The following is a 19,972-nucleotide window of genomic DNA, read 5'->3' as shown; positions in this document are numbered from 1 at the left end:
AGTGGATGCTGAGTGTTTGATTGTGGGAGCTGCATCTGATGATTGATAATCTCACTGTGCAGAGGTGGAGGAAGAACTCTCATTCTTTACTTCAGTAAAATATTAATTCAGAAGTTTCACTTTAAAAAAGATAAAACTGATGGCTCTACACGTCCCAGATACTTCAGCTGACAGTGAGCTGCTTTGTAAACCACTGACATGTTGGACGTGTTCATCCTCACATCACTGGCTTCCATTCATTTGTCTGTTACACTAACGCATTACACTCTCAGCTCCCCCTGTACTCCACTTTATCCCGCTCTAATCTCCTCTGTTCTCCCTCTTACCCCCATTTCTCCCTCTCTTCTCTCCATTTCGTTACTTCTGCCTTCTTTGACTCCCTTCTCCTTCTTGTACTCCTCACCTCACTTCCTTCCTTTTTGGTGTCCTTCCTTTCCTTCCCTTCCTTCATATACTCTCCTCCTCCCCCCTTTATTCTCCTCTCCTTTTCTTCTATTCTTCTCTCCTCTTTCCTCTCCTCCTCTCCTCTCCTCTCCTCCTCCTCTCTCCTCTCCTCTGTCTCTTTCTTTGTAAATTCACTTAAAGCTAATTGCTTCCAGCAGGCTTTTCTCTCAGTCCGTCACGCTGCTCTCCATCATGTGATGACACTGTGCGGGTTTGTTATTGGGGGCCTGTGGACTGCTGCTCGACACACTGCACATGAATAGGCCTGACCACTTTAACCTGTCTGACCACGCCTGCTGCTGCTGCTGCTGCAGCCATGAGATCCTCCGCAGTGTAGAGGGGAACCCGTCTGCTGTTTGCTGTTTGGACTGACTTACAGGACTCTTAAATGGCTGAGGAAGTTTTACTTCCATCGTCGGGGAAAGCCACTTCGGTAAGTTGTGACTGTCTGCATGACTCAGGTCAGATCCAGAGCCAGGGTCATCAGCTGACTGATCCCACATTGTTTCAGACACAGAGTCCCTGCAGCTAATAGCATTTACTACCAGCTGTTAAACTTGTAGCACTGCACTTGTGACAAAGTAGATCAGTGGCTCCACTCAGCAACTGCTAATGAGAAAAAGTGAGTCAAAGCTTCAAAATCACAACATTTACTGTGATAAACAAAATCCACACCTTAAAAACTTTGATTTCATTCAAAAATAGTCAGTTTTTGGAAGTTTGGTGAATTTACTGGTGTGTGGAGTTGGACAAAGTGAACAATCCACAGTAGACTGTAATTCAGCCTTTGTGAGAAAACAGTTTGTTGCATCAAATCTCCTTTGAAAAATGTCATATTTTTAACACAGAATCATTAATTTGATGTTTAATGACTCATTCATATTCAGACATAGACCGGTACGTTTCTGGATTTGGTTCAGGTTGATGTGAGTGCCACATTCAGCGACTCAGCTGCTGAGTGTATCAGTGTCATTGGGCTTACAACCAAACACATATCATGCGTGGACCTTGTTTGAACACTGCTGAAACATGATGTGGTGATGAAACGCTCCAGAAACATCATCAAGAGAACAAGGGAACAGCTTGTAGATAATGTTGTGTCTGTGGATTTACGATGTTAGATCATTGATCACAGGCAAGGCAGCATCTACGAATTTGTGTGTGTGTGTGTGTGTGTGCGTGTGCGTGTGCGTGTAGTAATGCACTCTAATGCCACTCTGTTGCACTGCTTTCATTCAACTCGGTTCATTTATTTAGTAAAGTAGATATGAGCTGTTTTATTTTTCTTCTTCAGATGAATTTAATTTTTCCTATTGTTGTTTATATGACCTGTACCCTAACCCCTGATGTGAACACTTACAGCACTTGGTTGCTTGGTGATAATGTGAGAGTGACATGGCAAAGAGTCCCCATGGTTACCACCTTTGAACAGTCATGCTGTTGACCTTATGGTGCATAAACTATATAATTGTAATATATTACACACCAAAGTTGGACACTGTAACATGAGGGTCTATGGGAATTGACTCACTTTTGCAGACAGCCTCTAGTGGTCATTAGAGGGACTGCAGTTTTTAGCAGTTCCGTATTGGCTTCATTTTCAGACCTGGAGGTTGCTGCTTGCTTGAGACACAACTTGTATATTAACATTGATCAAAAACCACCATCTTTCTTTCCCAAACCTTTCCTAAAGTTCTTTTGCCAAAGCCACAGACGGCACTGTGGATGTGAACTCTAGTCTCTGTTATCACAGTCCTGAACTTTGTATGTACAAAATCCACTCCAGCCTCAATTCAATTCAATTCAATTCAATTCAATTCAATTCAATTCAATTCAATTCAATTCAATTCAATTTTATTTGTATGGCGTCAAATCATAATATACATTATCTCAAGGCTCTTTACAGGGTCAGGTCAAGACCTCACTTTGTTACAGAGAAAACCCCAACAGTTCCCACAAAGAGCAAGCGCTTGGCGACAGGGGGGAGGAAAAACTCCCTTTTAACAGGAAGAAACCTCCAACAGAACCGGGCTCAGGGTGGGGGGGTCTGCCTCGACCGGTCCTCATGTTCCGTTATTGCACAAGATAGCATGTCTCTACCTGGCTATGTTGTGTGTCCTGAGCAGGAAACTGTGGTTGTTGTCGCTATGACTGATTATTTTAAATATGAAATATATTGTCAAAGTGAAGAGACATTACACATTAACTAACTGTTAACAGTTGTTGTTGGCTGAAAGTACGCAGCTTAACCTACTTCTTTTACCTGGTCATGGTCCTCTCTCAGCCAGCAGTCAAGCCTCTCCATCTCCTCTAACAAACGGTAAAATTAAAAAAGTAAAATCTAAATCTCTGGTTCCATCTTGAGGTTTAACTTCTCCCAGTATGGTGTCCAACCCAAGCTGTTGAGGTTGCTAGGCAACAGGAGCAGCGTTGCATTTTATGTTGGGCACAGGTGGCGACATAGAGCAAAAAGCCTCGGTAGAATGGACGCTGCATCCTTCAGAGGACATGCTTTTACGAAGGTGTTGCCTCCATAGCTGTTGTAGACCACAAAGGCTGAACCGAAATACAGTCTCGCAGGAATCAGTCTGAAAAAGTTTTTTTATAGCATTGTATTAGCATTGTATTTTATGGCATTTTAGCACCTCCAGTGCCCTCATCTGTGGGTTTTTTGAATGGGTTTTTGGTTAGATGACTGAAATAAGGTCTGTGGTTGACACAAGCTCCAGATGTTAAATGTCATCAGTCCAAAACCAATGTCCTCATCAGTCCGCCTTTACAGCCTCACACTACGAACTGGAAGGGCTTTTGCAGAAGAGCTCAGAGCTAAATCAAGCTCCAAGTTTAAGTTTAATGGTGGTGATGTTTCAGTCATATGACCCTGGTAAAGTTTGTTCATAGCCTACCATTAGCTTTTTACTAATGGTGATTGTATAGAACAAAATGTGTCAGTATCATTAACCTTGTTGTAGATTTTATTTTCTGCAGAGGGAACCTGGGTGACACTAACATCCGGGTTGGCCTGCAAAAATACATCATCCCCGCGGCACTCTGACGGTCCGGGTGGGGACAAAGCTAGTGTGACAGTCACGGCCGCTTTACTCAGTGATTGGCCGGCTGTTAGGAGTAAAAGTAGGTGGGGTTTGGACTTATTCTCAAGCTCTGTTTTGTCAGGCATCAAAGAACTACTTCTTTTCACATGAACACCGTGACTGTTCCAGGGCAGCTCCTATCTGGAGCTCTCATGAAGAAGATGGGACAGACAGGAATGACTTCCTCACTGTGGAAAATTGCACCTCTGATTTCCTGCTGATTTGGCTTGTTTTGATGAAACATGACAATAACGGTGATATTTAAAAATGAAATACTGATATTGTGTTAATAATACATATATGATATGAAATATATCATCTGTGTATAATATTGTGATGGCAGTTCATCTGGTTGCCTTTTCTTTTTGTTTGCTTTTGTACAGTCCTGGTTACAGACTCCTCACCTCCCAACACTCGTATTTGAGTCCAAGTCATTTGCCAAAAAAGAGACAAAACACACAATAAACAAAGTTAAACATGAATTTGCAATATTATTTATTTTCTTTTTCTCAATTTTTCTAAAGCTATTGTGATAATATTGTTATCCTGAATTATTTTGGCCATTGTGGTATTTTGATAATTGTGTAATGAATATCTGATACAGTGACAACCCTACTTCCAATTCAACTGGTGTCACATAAAAGCCATTAGTCACATTACCCCCCCCCCATCTCAGGATGAAAACTACATTCAGAGTCCTGCTCTTCCTCACACACCTCCTTCTCCCTCTGCAGCACCTGACTGGCTCTCTGTTGGCGGTGGCGTTCCTCACCTCCTTCGGGAGCTCCATGCTTTATGGCTACAATCTGGCTGTGGTCAACTCCCCCGCTGTGGTAAGACACACACACACACACACACACACACACACACACACACACACACACCTACATTTACACACACTGTGATCCAGGCCTGGATTATCAACCAGGCAAAGTGGGCAATATGCCCAAACTCTCAAATTCCCTGCATGTCAGCATGTCAAGTGATTTTTGGTAATTAACAGCCTTTGTTAAGGCATTTGAAGCACTGAAGTACAAACTAAGGTGTACCCATCAGTTTTAGCTTATTTTGTCATGTAGAGGAGCCCTGTGCTCACCGGGTATATACATCAAGTTATCACAGTGTGGGCCCAACAGGAAAGTTTAGCCACTGTGCTCTGAATCCTGTTTTTTCCAATAGCTTGCACTGCACCACGACAGTCTGTCGCTGTGACGGGCAAGTGGAAGCAGAGCACATGGTTTGACAAGCTGTGACAAACACCTGCTTGGCCAACAGAAGTGAGGCATCCAGCCTGGCACACAAAGTAAACAGAAAGTAGACCTGCAACTGGTCACTGTGGACACGGAGATCCTTCACAAGACTAAATTCCCTGAGCTGCTCCCTGTACCTGAGGACACCCACAGTCTCTTCCCTTCTGCTCCCTTTCTTCTTGTTATTAGCAGGCCAGTGCTAATGCTAGCTTTTTAGCATGAGAAACATACATTTTTGTTGCTGGCAGCAACAGACTCTAAAGTCTCTGACTCTAGACTCACAGCGGGAGCTTCCCGCTTCATAGTGACGTGTCCCACTAGAAGTTTGGAAAACTGCCAGTGTTTGCTCTGTCCTGACCTGAGTGGTGAGGGCAGCACAAATCATGTTCTGTCTGACAGCCCCATGAGGTGGTCATGTGACTCTGCTATGACCATGATGCATTCTAGAAAAACAATAGTGAGGAAGATATTTTTGATTTCATATTCAAAGATCAGATTTTTGCCTCTGTAGTGGAACTATGAGTCAATTTGTCTGCTCATCATTTGACCAGTCACCCACTTTGACACAAAGGAGGTTATCTGTACTACTGATTAGAATGGATAAAGACAGCTCACAGTTGGATGCAATTCCATTAATGATACTAGGCTCAATAAACTCCCAATATCTTTAAAAAGTACAACAGAAAACACATCTGGTTGGGATGCTTCCTGAGCGTCTTCCATTGGAGGTGTTCCAGGGACATCCAACTGCTGGGAGGCCTTGGGGTAGACCCAGAACTTACTGGAGAGATTATGTATCTATTTGGCCTGGGAACCCCATCAGTTTCTTACTATGAGTAACAGCATTCCACACACACACACACACACACACACACACACGCACACACACACACACACACACACATACACACACACACACACACACACACACACACACACATACTTGTACTTCCATCTTTGTGAGGACACTCATTGACATAATGCATTCCCTAGCCCCTTACCCTAACCTTAACCATCACAACTGAGAGCCTAACCCTGACCCTGACCTTAACCTAAACCTAATTCTAACCATAACTCTAAAACCAAGTCTTAACCCTCAAAATGTGATTTGAAGGTGTCTCAAAAAGTGAGGACCGGCCAAAATGTCCTCACTTTGTTAGTAAAATACTTTTTTTGGTCCTTACTATGTAGCAAGTACAAGTACACAGACACAGTTCTCTACAAAGTTAGAACAGTTGTCATTATTTCAGCTGGAAGAATGTATGTATTTGTGGTTGAGGTGGGCAGAGCTCAGATGTTACTGTGCACCATTTTAATGAGATAGAGAAAGATTTAATTTGTGTTACAGGCAGCGTGGATCCAAACAAAGTGAGAGAAATGATCCCAACACAAGCAGATTTGATGTTGCTGCTGTGAATCAGCTGAAGGTTTCTGTGTTTGAGTTGGAAATGTTTCAGCTTGTGCCGACTTACACGAATAGAGTCAGTAGCTGATCTGGGAAGAAGAGAGAGAGAGTGGGTGTGTGTGTTTTATGGACTGTAGCTCTATATCAGTGTGTGTGTGTGTGTGTCTGAGAATGGCTGCTTGTTGTGAGGAATGTGAAATGCCTGGCATACAGGGCTTTATTAGGAGGAATGCGGCATCTGGCTTGGTCAGTGAGGATGAGTGTACAGTGGAGAGAGAGAGAGAGAGAGAGAGAGAGAGCTAGACCTATACTGATACTGAGATTTGATTTAAGCAGACATTCAACTATCTGTTCAAATCAACTAAAGCAGATGTGACTTTACTTTTAGAATATAATAAAAGTGAAATTATACAGACGTTCCTGTTCCAGTGTAAAAGGAGAACAGAAGAACAAGTATTTCCATTTACACAACTGTTCTGTTTGATCCAGAACTAAAAGAAAAAGAAAATGTCGGTGTCCACTATTTAATATAGAGTCAAAGCCCTGACATGGCCTCTGGGCTGGCTGTGTTCACCAGCTTCTGTGACTCCTGCAGCTCACTGAGCATTTCTTTAATGGTGCTGGGGGGGTTTACTATCCATAATATAAGTTACATGGCAACTCTACCCATTGCTATTTTAATCTGAATCCTTCATAATTGTATAAAAGTTAAGCAAAGGTTAATTCTGTATGAGAGCTGGTATCAGCAGCAGTCGAGCCGAGTACACGGATTTGTAATACTGACCAGCTACGGCAAGCTCTAAAGGGACAAACAGTCACCGCCTGCACTGACCGAAGCTAAACTGTGTAACCCAGTACTCAAGGGAGTTTGTAACACTGTTTAAGGTTGTAATGCTTTCATTGTTATATCTGACAGTTGGTCTGGTGACACGTAAAAGATGAGCAGCTGAAAGCTTTTATCACTAACCGACTTTAGAGAACAAGGGTGGGCTATGGCTATTTCCTGAAATCAGTCTGTATGAGTTTAAACTCAATTTGTATCAAATTTGCAAAAATACCAGAAGAACTTTGAAAAATATCAGTTGATGACCTTCTCTTCATGGTGAAAACTAAAGTTACCTTTGAAAATAAGAACTATGTCTCAGTCTTCTACATCTCATCAACAAATTAACACTGAGTGATGATGTGAAACACAAACCAGTGGACAAATGAAGTAGTTACCATATCATCCAGTGTCCTGCAGAATTACACACTGCAGCTCCTGATTACTGAAATAATGTCTCTGGTTGAGTTGATTTATCTTTTCTTCCTGTTGCACTCTTTAAGAATCATTTAGCAACCTTCTGTCTCTGTCGTGTGAATGTGACATTAAAGTTGCTTTCACTCTGATATCTTTCATGTTGCTGTCAGATTTAGCATCAATGAGGACGGTCAACCATCTAAATCTTTCTAAAGAAACATCATTACATTAGCTCCTCCTCTGTCTAAGCCCCAGTCTGTGCCTGTCATTATATATTCGTATATGTTTGAAAAACGCTGTAGACACAATCACATTGATTTCTGTCAGCATCTGATGTTCCTACAGGTGATTTTTCCAATAAGTGTTAAAACCATAGACTGCATATAAAGATGGATCTGGCCTCGATGACGTCACCCACAGGTTTCTGAAGAGTGCTTTTGAAGCCATCGGTCACCTCTTTGTTGTGATGTTTCAATGTTGACAAGTTTATTATGATCACATATCATACAGGTACTAAAACTGGTACAGATTGATAATGATGAAGCTCAGAGTGGGCTGTTCCACTGTTGCCATCTTGGCAGTGTCTGATACCACCTAACTACAAACAAAGAGGTGGAGCCAAGACATGAGTGAATGCAGTTATGTGGCAAGCATGCACTCAGCCCTGGAGGTTGCCGCTTGGTAAAAACTGCTTTTCCTGCTCAACATGATCGTGTCTTTAAAGAGACATAAATGAGCTTCTAGTGACGGTCAAAGTTCCAGCTCCAGCAGACGTCCTGTCTTTCAGTAGAGACACAGAAAATCTGATAGCAGTACCTGAAAGAAGTTTCATTCCTCTGTCATAGTTTTCAGTGTTTCTGCCACCTGCAATAACATCTTCTTCTTCTTCTGTCCTCCTTCCTGTTACCGTTCTGCCTCAAACCCTCAGTACATAAAGGACTTCTACAACAAGACGGTGGTGAGTCGTAATGGAACGGGACTCAGTGGGGAGACCCTGACCCTCATGTACTCTCTCACTGTGTCTGTCTTCGCGATTGGAGGTCTGCTGGGCTCCCTCATCGTGGGCATGCTGGTCACTCGCTTTGGCAGGTAACACATAATACATGGATTCTGGATCCTGGACCAGTTCTACAACAGTAAATGTTGGTTTCTTTGAACCATGACAACATCTTTCCCTGACTCTACACAAGTACTTTTGGACCCCACAGGAAAGGGAGAGCAGCCAAGTTCAGTCACATTCAACAATAATAAATATAGATCTTTACACTAGTTTTGACACTGATGGTTAAAAATACATAAGATAGACCAGAAGCCTGTTAGTGATCAGCCTGCTCTGTGTCCGCAAACACACATAAATAATAAGAGATGACCTCACTGCTGTCATGTTTCGTTGTTGTCAAGTTTATCACATATTATACTGCTACCGAAAGTAGTACAGATGAATAGCCCCATCACCTCACCGCTCAAAACCCCCCAGACACAAAAACCATTTCAGCCTGTGGACTCTAAACAACAAGTCACCATGATGCCAAATGCAAAACTAAAACTAGTTCAGAAAGTGGTTCAGAAAGCTTATTAACATCAGAGAAACAACTCCAGATGATTTTTTCCACCTTTCTCGACTCACCTGTGGAATTATTGGACATTTTGGTCAGAGGTCACTGACCGCTGCTCTCGCAGTGAAACGCCGGAGGAGAAGAAAACGTGCTGGTGCGCATGCGCGTCTCCGCCGGCGCGGACTCCGCACACCGCTCCCAGGTATCTTTCTCTCCAACGTGCGTTCACTGCCCAACAAGCTGGATGAACTTCAGCTACTGGTGCAGAAGAACAGAGACTTTTCTTCATCTGCCGTCCTGTGCTTCACGGAGACGTGGCTGTGTGGATCGATCCGGACTCTGCGCTGGAGCTGGCCGGCTTCCAGCTCTTCAGAGCGGATCGCGACACAGAGCTGTCCGGCAAAACCAAAGGTGGAGGAATGTGTTTTTATGCAAACAGTGGCTGGTGCAGAGACGTGACAGTGATCCTGCAGCACTGTTCTCCTGACCTGGAGACTTTCATCATAAACTGCAGGCCCTTCTACTCCCCCCGTGAGTTCACCTCATTCATCCTGGTCGGTGTTTACATCCCACCACAGGCCACAGCAGATACTGTGTGTGGAGCGGACCAACCCGGACTCCGTAGTTATTGTCCTTGGTGACTTTAACAAAGGGAACCTCAACCACAAACTGCCCAAATACAGACAGTTTGTTAATTGCCCGACCAGAGAGGGGAACACTCTGGACCACTGTTACCCCACAATCAGTGGTGCTTATCCCGCCGTCCCCCGGGCTGCACTGGGCCACTCTGACCATGTCATGGTCCACCTGATTCCCACATACAGGCAGAAACTAAAACTGTGTAAACATGTTGTTTACAAGAACCTGCAAGAACCTCCAACTGCACCAATCACCAGAACAAATTCCTTGTATGTGAAACATACTTGGCAATAAAATTGATTCTGATTCTGATTCTGATTCTGATTCTGAAAGGTGGACTGGCTAAATAACACCTGCCCAGTCTCACCTCCACCTGCTGGCCCACAGTGTCCAGTAGGGATCACAATTCCATTATGTCACATGATGCAAGCATGATGCATTTTCAAGCTGAAAAGGTATTTTTTCACACAGTTTCTTTGGAGGGAAGAAGTTGCGTTTGTCAGTCCAGATTGATAAAGGCCATAATGACGTCTCCTCAGGCTGCTGTTTCACATCATGCCGGGAACATTTGTCCTCAGCAGCCCTCAGAGCTGGATTTGGACACTGGATCCACTCCATCCTGACACCAATTACCTCCCTAGACTGTCCGACCACCAGGGTGGAGAGTGGCCAGTTGGCAGCAGCAGCCTGAGAGACGCTCAGCAGCATCTGGTGCTGCCACCAACACAAACTGAACACACACCACTAACACACACTCACACCAAAGAGCATACAGATGAAGGAATAAGACACAGAGAAAGAAACACACACCTACATCAACTCTGGCACAAAGGACACTAGCTCACACCTCTGTCCTCTGTTGTTGCTGAACCCCCTCCCCCCGGTGCCCTGTCGTCATTTAGAGGGCACCAGCCTTGTTTCGTCCCCCCTGCTCTCCAGAAGTGAACCAGTCCTCAAAGTGCAGAGGACAGTGAAAAAAGCTCCATCCATCTCCACCACTTCACAGAACTTCAGTGGACATTTAAATGCAAATGAAAAGCAGACGATTTATAATCCCATTTACAGGCTGATCACTTCCTTCACACAGCAGTGTTTTATGGCTAATCACAGCTTATGACTAATCACAGTTTATGACCCCCCCCCCCCCCCCCCCCGTGAGCTGTGAAAGCATTTTATGGCTAATCAGGTCTTATACAGGCATACATGTCTATTGGGAGTCTGTCCTTGTTTCATAAACCTCTGGCTCATATGCTTTTATGTATATTCATTATGTATGTGTCTGTCTGTCTGTGTGTGTCTGTGTGTGTGTGTGTGTGCATGTGTGTTTTCAGGAAAGGCACAGTGGTGAACACAACAGTGCTGGTGTTTATTGCCGGCTCTCTCATGGGCTTCAGCAGGATTTGTGGTTCACCTGAGATGGTCATCTTCGGCCGCTTCATCACAGGAATTCACTCAGGTACACACACACACACACACACACACACACACACACCTCTACATCCACTGCACACCAGGCTGCACCCATTTCATATACATATGTCATATTCACTATGGCCAAATGTTTGTGGACACCAGCTAAGGCTTTTTCAACCTGACAGTGCCCCCATGCTCAAAGCCAGCTCCATGCTGAAATACTTTTCCAGGTTTGGTTTGGAAGGATTTGACTGACCTGCACAGAGCACTGACCTCTGACCTGAATGAAGGAGTCTATGTCTGCTCAGCAGGTTGGATGGGTTAGCAGGGTTTGTGTCAACATATTCTTTTGACTTAGTGAAAAGTACCAGGGCAGCTTCATTTCAAAAGTGCAAGAGAATTCACATCATGTTCTTCATCAGAACTCCCATCCCTCTTGACTTTACAAGACTGTGTTGGACAATCATATATCTACTGGTGTAATGTTCGGGCATCCACATGGTTTGAGTGTCCACAAACTTTTGTCTATAACCCTAACCCTATCTATTTTCTTGCGGTATAGTTGAATCATAGTGTGAAATCAGTGCTTTGTTGCATAGATCTTCTTCTCTGCTTTGTCACTGCAGGCATCTCTCTGAGTGTCGTACCAATGTACCTGGGTGAGATTGCACCTAAGAACCTGCGAGGCTTCCTGGGTCTCGTGCCAAGCATCTTCATCGGCACTGGAGTCTTTGCCGCCCAAGTCCTCGGCCTACATGAGCTTCTAGGAAAAGTAATCAAATGCTGCTTTCTACTAACAGCCAGTGTGTGCAGAGGAGTGAAGCAACAGTCATGTGGCCATGTGGGGCAAAAGCTCGGCTCTACGTCCTGTTAGTTCTTCACTTCCACAAATTATTAAGAAAACCTCAGTCAAAACGTCATTTTTCCAACGTTTAAATCCCATGTGTTCTCTGCTCTTCCAGTAGACAAGGTCAATTGGCTGAAGAGCTAACAAGCTAAGAGCCCAAAGACCTCCAGCTGAGCTTGCTGTAAGCAGTGGCAGTTCTAGCTTGTATGGCATCCAGGGTGATAGTGCATACACAAACAAAATAAAAATTCAAACTACTAAATTGCATAAATCCTTTATCCCACAAATAGATAAATACACTTAAGAAAACCTAATTATTACATTATTGCACACTTTATACAAGACACACACATTTTAAATGTCAAAGTCATCAGTTACATCATCATATGAAATCTGCCCAATAACTGCATGTTAATACGTTAATACGTTAATACTGAAACTGTACATAAATAGAAGTGCCCTATTTGAGCTGCCCAGCTCCAGTGGGGAGACCTGTGGTCAAATTACCCACTCCCGCCTGCTGCAACTCAGACGGTGGCATGATGTGATTGACATTATATACAAGTGAGCGACAGAAAACTGATCAAGCGCCTGTCCCACCCCCGACAAGATGCCACCAACATTTAACTCTGGCAGTGGTTGTAAGCCTAACCCATCAGAGCACCTCCTGGACTCAGTAAAGCTGACATGAACATGACCTTAGATGTCCCATTTTAGGACATCTAAGGTCAATAGCCACCTGATTTATTCAGATTAAATGCTTCCCAAAGAAAACCAATGTAGCATTTAACTGTACAACAGATAAATCATCGGTCATCAGATGAAATCATTTTAGTGCTGCCTCCCTTTAAAGCTCACATTCATCAGTCTAACTGTGTTGGACCTTCTGTGTTACAGGAGGAGCACTGGCCCCTCTTTCTTTCAGTGGTGGTGGTACCCACCTTCATCCAGCTGATGCTGTTGCCATGGTTCCCAGAGAGCCCCAGATACCTGCTGATTGAGAAACACAATGTCCACGCCACCATCACAGGTAAGTGTTGTGGCGGTGCTGCACATCAACAACAAGATGCTTTATAAGAAGAAGAGAACATTTAACACTGTGGGAAAGAATTTCAACTAAATTAGAGTAATAATTTAATTTGGTCCAATCAAAATTAGTTTCTGATTTCAAACAACAGTTTAGTTGTAAAACATTTTGAGACAAGCTTTCGTTTATTGCTGTGTGGCAGCTTTGAGTTGTGTGGAGCTTCACAGGTGGGGTTATTAATACAACAGTGTGTCATCAGTGTAGCATGATCAGAGAAATGAAGGCTACCAAGAGTAGTAGCTATCAGAGATAGGACCGGGAATTAAGGCTTGTAGCACACAGAATATTAAAGGTGCTGATGACTGTCTGACATCACTCGACTTCAGCATTTGGCCTGTTAGATCTGGTCTGACTGTAATGACTTTCAGATGTGCTGCTGCATCTTTTCCATGATGCTCTGTAACTGTTCTGCTCTCTGTCCCCTGTCCCTCAGCTCTGAAGTGGTACAGAGCCAAGGGTAACATCCAGGCGGAGATCGAAGAGATGCAGGAGGAGCAGCGCTCCCTGTCGTCAGTGGAGACACTGTCAGTATGGAGACTGCTGCTGGACGACTCGGTCCGCTGGCAGGTGCTGAGTGTGGTGGTCATCAACATCGGCATGCAGCTGTCCGGCATTGATGCTGTAAGGACTCTTTCCCTATCATTGCAAGACTGAAGAAAATCTGTCAAACAAGAATTACAGCCGTCACAGAAAGATGCAGACTGTCAGAGAAAATGATTCTGAGAGGAATCGACTCGCTACAGTTTCATAAACTTGTCCCAACATTTTAAACCATTTGCTTATGTTAGTTTATAGATTTAAATCTGTGACTGGCACCTTGGTTCTACCTAGATTGTAAGGTAACTCTGTTCTTCTGACACTAACTGACACTTAGTCAATGTAACTTTTTATTACAACCTATGCAAATGAGCATACGTAAAATGTGTTGGTGTACAAATCAGTAAAAAATAATCATTCTAGCTGAGGATAGGATTAATAATATTAATGTCACCCGTTGTAGTAACCTGTAGTTAAACTGGCATTTCCCCAAAATGTGCTCTAAATACTCCAATGGTGTAAAGGATTGTTGCTGTCCACAGGGCGTTTCAGGGTTCAGCAGGTGTTTAAAGGGGATCAGCAGATATATTCTGAGTGTGTAGCCCGTCTTTGTGCATGTTTACCATCAGCTGCTGCATGCCAAATGGTGTCTGGTAAATTGAGTCTTTAGGCAAACTGGCACAAACTCCCAATGAAACAGCATCAGATGATTTTAGTTCATTCTGGCTCTTTTTTGCTTGAACTAAATCTCCTCCCTCACCAACACTTGCTTTCTCCTTTCCACTCCTTTTGCCCTTTCAGCCTCTATGTCCTTCTTATCTACCCCCCGCGCCCCCCCAATTCCTGCAGTTCCCCGGTCTGATCTTGCTTATTAGACAAAGACACTGAGATGAAAATAGGCCTAAATGATCCTTTATGGTTTTACAAGCCTTGTGTGGTCTTGTGAATAAAGCCAAAAGCTGGTGTCATCATTTTTCTGCCGATACGATTTGCCAGATTCCCTCACTAAATTATGCCCTGGAGAATAATTAATTATTCAAATGATTACCAGGGCGCCTGGGCCAGAGAGTGCACACTGTAAGATGTGAAGCCGAACTCATTAGCACACCCTTCTCCAGGCTGTATTTTAGCTGCTAATTAGCTCTGCCCACAACGGTGGAGCTGTGCTGAAACTTTCATTTACTGAGCGCAGCACTGAGGAGGGTTATGGGGTTACAGGTGGTGATGATGACGGTACTAGAATGAGAGGATAATTTATGAGAGTGTAATGACTTTTATGTGTAATTATGACCTGTGTGATGATGATGAGGACAGTGATAACAGAGATGGTGATGATAAAGGTGATGATTGTGCTTGACAATAGAGAGCTGCAGGAGTGAGTCCTAAAACCAGACTTCTCCCGCGGCCGATACCATCGGTAGTGAGCCTCCTGAACTCCTATATGTCATATGCCTATATGCTGCAACCCTGTACAGATAAGTGGTATAGATGATGGATGGATGGAGGAAAAATCCCATTGGCTTTTTGTCACAGGAGCCAGGGTGGTGCTAACATCCAGGTTTGCCTACACAAATGCATCATCCCTGCTGAACTCTGACAACAGCTTTGATGTTCATGATACAGTGAGGATGGCAGTGATTGAGGTGATACTGCTTAAGTTTGATGAGGATGAGATGAGGATGATGAATAATGAGAATAATTAAGATCAGAATGATAATAATAAGTGTGATGATAATGATGATGATGCTGATGAATAATGTAGGAAGAGGATGATAATTAGAATAATGACGATGAGGATCATGAAGATGAGGATAATGAGAATAATGAAGAGGAAGATGATTAGGATAATGATCATGGGGATAATGAGGATGACAGATACAATAATGAAGATGAGGAGGAGGATAATGAGAATACAGTAATAAGGATAAGGATGATGATGAGAATGAGGTAGCTAATAAACATGATCCCAATCATTCCTGATGTTGACTGTGATAATGATTACAGTGAAGATGACAGTGATGACGAATGTGACCTGGAAAAACATTTGATTGTGTTTAGGACGTTCTTGAGTACACTGATTAGATGATGATGATGATGATGATGGTGATGATGATGATGATGATGATGATGGTGATGATGATGATGATGATGATGATGATGATGGTGATGACGAGGATGATGAGGATGATGATGATGATGATGGTGATGATGATGATGATGATGATGATGATGATGATGATGATGGTGGCAGTAATTGTGACCATGAAGCAGCAGATGTTTGAGATGATCTTTAGTCCCAAGTGCATCTGACAGTTTGGAAGTCTTCCAGTTCCTGCCACACAACCAGACCATGTGTGTGTGTGTGTGTGTGTGTGTGTGTGTGTGTGTGTATGTGTGTGTGTGTGTGCGTGAGTTGATGCCAGCTGTTTGTGTTGGTGCACTGATCTGCCTGCACCTCTTCCCGTCACCGTCTGCCGTCTCCAGTTAATACACCTCCTGTCCTGTCCTGCTCCCCCTGAAGCCTCAAATTGAATAGAATTGAATGTGAGCAAATGTCTGCTGTCTCTCTGTGGCAGTGCTGCACCACCTGTGCAGCCCGCAGGTCCTAAATGTCTGCATCCCCATTTTCATTTTTACACCACTGTTATTTCTTCTTCAGGCAGGCACCAATAGCAAATGTGTTTTTGAAACTGTTGCAGTTCAGATTTGTCAGGGATTCATGAGCCTGTGTCTTTGTCACTGATGTTGCTCTCCCACCTCAATGGAACAAATTTCACTTCACTTGTGTTCATTTCGTCAAGTGTAATAATCCACACTGACCTCCAGAGTCGGTGCACAGTTCACACATTCAGTGTTCACTGGGACATGAGGAATGTGTATCAGACGGATGTGTGGGCTTGTCATCAGAAGTGGTGCTGCCTCTGTTTTACTGTCATTGGCTGGTTATAGCTACAGTAGGTGTGGGTTTGGTGAGGTTAAAGGCTCCATGAAAAGGGATCATTACTTCCATAATGTGACATCTTTCTTGTTGCCACTGGTCAATAAGGGTTCAATCTAAAGTCACTGTTGGTGTGGAGAGAGGGACGAAGAGAGGTGAGACTGTTGGAAATTGTGGTGGTTTTATTGGTTGGACGTTTCAGTGACTCATGAGGTCACAGCAGTAGTTTTCAGACAGCTCAAGTGCTCATACAGGGGATCTTAAAGCGCCTATGTTTAGGATTTGACCATATTTATATTTGATGACTTCTAAAGGGCTGAAAGCAGCACTCAGACTCCATCAATCTTCAAGTGACCGTCAGATTTTCTTTGAAACAAAATAATTTGAAAGATGCTATAATCACAATGAACTTTTTATTTTAACAGTCCAAAGTGCGTTGCACAAATGCATTTAGAGTGTGACCATGTCACTTTTGATATTTTAACAGTGGAAAAACAGTCTCTGCTCCAGACTCATGGTTCAAAATGGTTACACTTAGTGAATTAATCATGTTAATTAATCATGTTTTGGACGTAACATATAATAAAGATATCAGAGTGCCATCTCCCATTTGTTTTAAAAGCCAGGGGCACTTGCACCTTGGCAGACTGCTATTATAATGATGCTCCACACAGAATCAGAATATATTTGTGGCGAGCTGATTACATATTGTGACTGACCAGTGAACCCAGTCCTGACACATGCACGCAGCAGCTCTGTGCTCACTGAGGTGAAAGGAAGAGTCACAACGTTAACATATTTTATGTTATATCATGAGACGTGTAGAGAGGTTTTTGGTTCACTGTGAATTGTGACACATTTAGTAATGAATGGGGAACGCTGTGGCACACTCTGCCTGTAGATATCACCTAATTTTGAGACCAACATGCCCATGGGCGCTCAGGTGGGTGCAAGTGTTGGGCTGTGGACAGGAAAATGGCAACTGCGTCGGTCTGAAACTAGCAAAGTGTAAAACAGTACTCGTTGATTATTTTTGCCACTAAGCGGAATAAGCTTTACACACAACACTGACATAGTATCAGCTTTAGATGAGACAGAGGTGGCGTCACAGTGACACCACATTACTCAGCACCACTTATCACTCAAAATGTCGTAGTTTTCATTTTCTATGTAAAACAGGAAAATCTAACTGAAGGAAACTTTCAAAATAATTTCAGAAGATAAAAGAGAAAATATAATATGAAAAACTAGAATGCATTTTAGACTAATGTAACAGAACACGGTTATTGTATGGATTATTGTGTGAAAATCGCACACAGAAAACCTGATGATCATAAGATTTTCAACTTGTCCAAAAACATGAATTCAACTTAAAGAGACACCATCTGCTCTGAGACAATAATACGTTTCTTCACACACTGTCAGTGCAACATGAAGGGGAGGGTTCGGTGTTTAAAGGGGATGAGAGGAGCGAAAGTGAGTGGCCATGATTGTCACAGCCTCTAACACACCCACCTATAATGTATGATGGCACTGTTTTGATTCTATTTGGTGTACAAGCACCAAAAAAACAAAAAAAAACTATAGTGTGTTTGGTCTCCAACACACTGAGCAGTGAGCGTTTGACTCTGCGCCACACCTGTAGGCTGTAGAGTCCACAGTAACCACAGACTGAGACACTGGTGTTCAGTCATGACTACGAGATGTTTTACAAACTGGTCCCTGAACTGATCGGGACTGAGGAAATGAACTTCACCTCACTTATCTTTGTGCACTTTTCCTCCACAGATCTGGTTCTATACCAATGATATCTTTGAAAATGCTGGTATCCCAGCTCCAGAGATCCAGTACACCACAGCAGGAACAGGAGTCATAGAGATCATCGCTGGACTCATTGGGGTAAACTTAAAAATTAAAGAGGTGCAGTTATACTGTAGCTGGTGTTATCATTTTATTTAATCTTTTATAATTGACTGATCTGAGATAAGATGATGGATCAGCCTAATTTCTGAGTGATAGCCAGGACATGGTTAGCCTAGCTTAGCATAAAGACTGGATGCAGATGTCCACAGTTCAAATATCAATATAAGATGTAATTTCAAGAAACAGTTCCAGCACATACTGTAACTCCTAACTGCCCCCACAAACACAAACTACATTTGTTAAACAAATGAGACACAACATGTTCATCAGTGTTGATAGATGTACTTCTGAAATAAAGAGCCAGGCTACCTGTTTGCCTCTGTTTCCAGTATGTATCCTAAGATAGGCTAACTATGTCCTGGCTCCATCTCTGTGCCTAACACAGACATGAGACTGATATCATCTGAACATTGATATCAGTCACTGTTCACTAAAGCTCAGTGAGGTTTGTGTTCTTCTGTCTTCTGTAGTGTGTCTTCATTTGAGCTCTGTGTCTCCTGTAGTGTTTCACCATAGAGAAGCTGGGCAGGAGGCCTCTCATGATCGGGGGGTTTGCCATGATGGGCATCTGCAGTGCTGGAATCACATGTGCGCTCATTTTACAGGTGTGTGTATGTGTGTGTGAGAGGGTATTTCCCTAAAACTCTTGTGACCTGAATCTTTCCAGTGCAGTGAGATGTAGTGACAGTAAGCAAGCTCCTACCTCAGTAACTGCTTTTTCAGCAGTAGAGGGAATGCTCTTCTTCTCCCTGTGTGAGTTTAAGGATCCCATATAGTATAAAGGTAGATGTCCATGTGTTTGTGATTATAAAGCAGGTCTAGGTTCTATATTAATACTGTGAAAGTATCAAAGCCTCAGTCCACAGAGAAATGCGCACAGCCTGTATTCAGAAACTGAGCCTTAAAACCAGCCGGCAGGACTTCTGTAACTTTGTGATGTCACAACAAAGCAGTCACCTCTCTCAGCCATACCCCAAGCCCTGCCCACCTGGACCCACCATCCAACCTTGCAGGATTTGGCTTCCCTGAGTGTTTATCTGAAATCTCCTATATTTCTATTAGGTTGCTCAGAAAACAGTCAGCCAATCACAAGAGAGGATCAGAGCCTCTCTTCTGATTGGCTCACTGACCTGTTGTTGATAGAGCTCCAGAGAGCAGCCTGAGAGAGGAAATGTAAAACTACACTGAGATGGTTTTTGGTTCTTAAAACCACAGATATATCTTCTGATGGAGATCGACACTTCAGATAAAACACAGAAGTTAAAATATGGACTTTTAAAGAGACTTAGTGAGAACATGACATAGCTGTATGTGGTGAATTCATATTTAAAACTAACTTTTCACTAGATAATACAGCTGCTAAAAGTGATTTTAGCAGCTGTATTATATGGTAAATAGTACATTTAAATCAGTTGTGTGTTTGTTCACGTAGTGCTGTTTCCAGTCTAAACACCACGGACACACAAACACAGAGTGCATGATTCTGTTGGAAGAAACCCAGGCTGCCATGAGGACACTCTAACTCCTCACAGAAGGCTCCAGACTGGCTTCTTATCTGCTCTTCTGTCAGTCACTCTCCTCCCTTCCCTTCCTCACTGAGG

At 43.2% G+C, this 19,972-nt stretch overlaps 1 protein-coding gene across 1 annotated transcript in view; it reads left to right on the top strand.

Moving 5' to 3' along the window:
• The first annotated feature begins 633 nt into the window (after positions 1-633).
• slc2a15a (solute carrier family 2 member 15a) overlaps positions 634-19,972 on the top strand; it is a 32,921-nt gene continuing 13,582 nt past the window's right edge. The window contains exons 1-9 of the mRNA XM_071481661.1: positions 634-877; positions 4,271-4,369; positions 8,360-8,520; positions 10,958-11,082; positions 11,666-11,811; positions 12,784-12,916; positions 13,407-13,594; positions 18,237-18,347; positions 18,875-18,976. Of these exons, the coding sequence (XP_071337762.1) occupies positions 833-877; positions 4,271-4,369; positions 8,360-8,520; positions 10,958-11,082; positions 11,666-11,811; positions 12,784-12,916; positions 13,407-13,594; positions 18,237-18,347; positions 18,875-18,976 (1,110 nt within the window). The 5' untranslated portion in view covers positions 634-832. The remainder of the gene's footprint in view (positions 878-4,270; positions 4,370-8,359; positions 8,521-10,957; positions 11,083-11,665; positions 11,812-12,783; positions 12,917-13,406; positions 13,595-18,236; positions 18,348-18,874; positions 18,977-19,972) is intronic.

The sequence above is a fragment of the Trachinotus anak genome, unplaced genomic scaffold (genome assembly GCF_046630095.1).
Source record: "Trachinotus anak isolate AG129_WGS33_773 ecotype Australia unplaced genomic scaffold, CSIRO_AGI_Tana_v1 ptg000007l, whole genome shotgun sequence".
In the NCBI taxonomy this organism is placed as follows: Eukaryota; Metazoa; Chordata; class Actinopteri; order Carangiformes; family Carangidae; genus Trachinotus; species Trachinotus anak.
This window is presented reverse-complemented; position numbering and strand designations above follow the sequence as displayed.